The sequence below is a fragment of the Condylura cristata genome, unplaced genomic scaffold (genome assembly GCF_000260355.1).
Source record: "Condylura cristata isolate star-nosed mole 26May11 unplaced genomic scaffold, ConCri1.0 scaffold00069, whole genome shotgun sequence".
NCBI lineage: Eukaryota > Metazoa > Chordata > Mammalia > Eulipotyphla > Talpidae > Condylura > Condylura cristata.
This window is the reverse complement of record NW_004567170.1, coordinates 327,195-329,870: the sequence shown is the minus strand read 5'-3', so window position 1 is coordinate 329,870 and position 2,676 is coordinate 327,195. Positions and strand designations below refer to the sequence as shown.

The 2,676-nt window shown below is 70.8% G+C and overlaps 1 protein-coding gene across 1 annotated transcript in view; it reads right to left on the bottom strand.

The window, feature by feature from the left end:
• LOC101623083 (aquaporin-12) overlaps positions 1–2,632 on the bottom strand; it is a 5,930-nt gene extending 3,298 nt beyond the window's left edge. Inside the window, exons 1-3 of the mRNA XM_004695551.1 lie at positions 2,026–2,632; positions 1,366–1,482; positions 3–140 (exon numbers count right to left, since the gene is read on the bottom strand). Coding sequence (XP_004695608.1) covers positions 3–140; positions 1,366–1,482; positions 2,026–2,632 — 862 coding nt within the window. The remainder of the gene's footprint in view (positions 1–2; positions 141–1,365; positions 1,483–2,025) is intronic.
• Between the last annotated feature and the right edge of the window lie 44 nt (positions 2,633–2,676).

Sequence of the window (2,676 nt, the reverse complement as noted above, 5' to 3'; positions counted from 1 at the left end):
GCCGGGCGTCTGGGTGCCTCCGGGCCCCGGGGCTGGCTTCCCTCTGGGGGTTCGATACTTGTTCTTGCGACTGTAGAGCAGGTTCCTCTGGAAGAGGCGAGGCAGGCGGCCATGGAACAGCAGGACAGCCAGCACCATCCCTGCAAGGCTGGAGGTCAGTACAGGGCCCTGGTTTGCTGCCCCCCGCAACCAGGCCTCTGTGGAGGGGCGCAGGTCCAGGGGCCTCGCCTGGACCGGGGTCTGGCTCTTGCCAGCACCCCCCCCAGAGGTGGGCAAGTCCTTGGGAAGCGAGAGCCCCCAGGCTGGAGCCTGTGCTCCGGCCAGGACCGGCCCAGCCCACCAGCTGCCTCCAGCCTCTCCTGGGACGTCCCCTGTGCCCGCGTGTGCCATGCTCTGCTTGCTGCACCTCCTTTACTCCTTGGGGTACCCACTGGTCCTGCCAACTTCGAAGGGGCAGACGCAGGAGAGGAAGGCGGGCGCCCCCCGCTGTAGGTCCGCGCCTCGCCGCCGGGGGCGCTGCTTGATCGCGCCTTGTCCCTGGGCGCTCCAGGCGGGAGGTGGCCGCGGCGCAGCGGCCTGTCCGGCTTTTCCCGAAACCTCTCACACGACGGAAAAGGCTGTCGGGAGTGGCGCCAGCAGCCCGCGACGGGGGCGGCACACAACCTTGGACACGAAAGCAGGCGGGCGACACACCCGTAGGTGGAGCCAAGGGGCAGCCGCGTGGACGCGGGGCCTCTCCCAAGCCCAGGACAGCGCCTGTGCGCCCCAGCGCTCGGCTCCCAGCTTCTCCCCCTCTGCCCAGAAGGCTCCAAGAGGTACCTCTGTAAGAGCCCCGCCCGGCCCACGGCCGGTGTGCAGCTGGAGGCTGGACTGCTTGAAAGGAGCCCCCCAAATTCGTGTCCTCCCTGGCACCCCGGGGCACGACGTGAGTGAAATAGGGTCTTCACAGGTGTAAGTAGCTAAATTAAAAGTTCATGTCCGAGTAGTCCGAAACCTAAATCCACCTCAACCGGGACCTATGAGGGCAGCAAGGGGCCGCACCACCACGCCCCGCGACAGCAGCCGGCTCGCCCCACCACAAACCCACGCCCCGCCATGCTCTCCGCGGCCCCGCCCGAGGCCCGCCCACAGCCCCGCCCATGTAGCCTGTCCACCCCCTGCCCTCTCTGGCCGCTCCGCGGCCCTCTGGGGCTCCCTGGCGCCTTACCTCTCTGGCTCCAGCCCCTCCACCACAACGCACAGACCCTGATGGGCCACTCGTGGCCACCGCCAGGGTGGTCAGGGTGGGACTTTCCCTGCGGGGTCTCCACCTGGAACCCAGGTGGAGCAGAACCCCGAGTTCCCGTGCAACCCCAGTGGCCTCACCTGTCAACGGGCCCAGCCAGTACACCTGGGCGTACTCCAGCCAGGTGTGTCCTGAGCACTGGAAGGTGACCCAGGCCGCCAGGGCAGGGTTGAAGAAGGCCGAGGTGAAGGGCCCAGCTGCCAAGGGAAGGCAGAGCTGCCACCGGGCTGCCACCGGGCTGCCCCCCCCGCGGCCAGGTGGGCTGGGGGCCTGGGTCCCCCAGGACAGGCTCATGCCGCTCTTCTCTACCACCCTACACCTGGGGGTCTCTGAGAGACAGGCAGAGCGACCGGCAGACAGAGCAGAGAAAGTGGGGTGTGCCTGGTGGGGCTTGGGCCGGAGTGGGGGCTGCAGGGCCGTGAGCTTGGGGGGGCTCAGCAGGCAGGGAGGGACCCAGACAGGCTTGGGGGGGCCCGAGGAGAGGGAGAAAGGCAGCACTCGGCTCCCTAGAAGGGGTGGCGGGGATGCGGAGCTCCCGGAGCAGAACAGGCGCCTCCTGCCCCCCCCCCGTGCAGACTCGCGGTCGCCCAGCTGGACAGACAGGCCGACGGGGCCTGCGCCCCAGGGGCCCCGCCCGGCCCAGCCGGCCGCCACCCCCGCCAGGCGCCTGGGACCAGCCCACCCCGTCCCCGCGGCCGCTGGCCTGGGTGTCCACGGAACGGCCGGGCGCCCGGGGTCACCTGCGTAGGCCATGACGGTGACCAGCAGGGCCACGGCCGGCACTCTGAAGAGCGGGGGGCTGTTCCAGAAGCGGAGGAGGGTCAGGTGGAAGAAGAAGGCGCAGGCGCCCTCCACCAGCGCGCCGTGGGCCACGGAGGTGCGCAGGGCAGAGTGGCAGTGCGCCGCCATCAGGTTCTGCAGGACGTGCAGCTGGCTGAGCTCCCAGCCCCAGAAGAGCCGGGTCAGGGCGCCGGCCGCCCCCAGGCCCAGCGCCTGGGCCACCAGCTTCAGCAGCGTGCCGGGCAGCGAGGCCTGCGCCAAGAGGAACTCCTGCAGGGCCACGGCGGGGTTGGCCGAGGCTCCGTCGAAGGTGGCTCCGTGCGCCAGGAAGAGCAGGAAGACCAGGGTCAGCAGCAGGTCGGGGCCGAAGCCCCCCGCCCAGGGCCCGATCTCCACCAGCATCCGCATCTCCAGGCAGCAGGCGCCAAGCTGGGCGGCGCCCGCCGCCTCCCGCGCGAAGCTGGCGTAGGCGCCCGCCGGCAGCAGGGCCCTGGCCGCCCTCCTGGCCGCCTGGCACAGCGCAAAGGTGGCGAGGAAGAAGCAGAGGGACACGTTGAGGCCGGCCATCGCCCGGCCTCCGGAGCAGCTGCGCGGCCTGGCTGAGGCGTCTG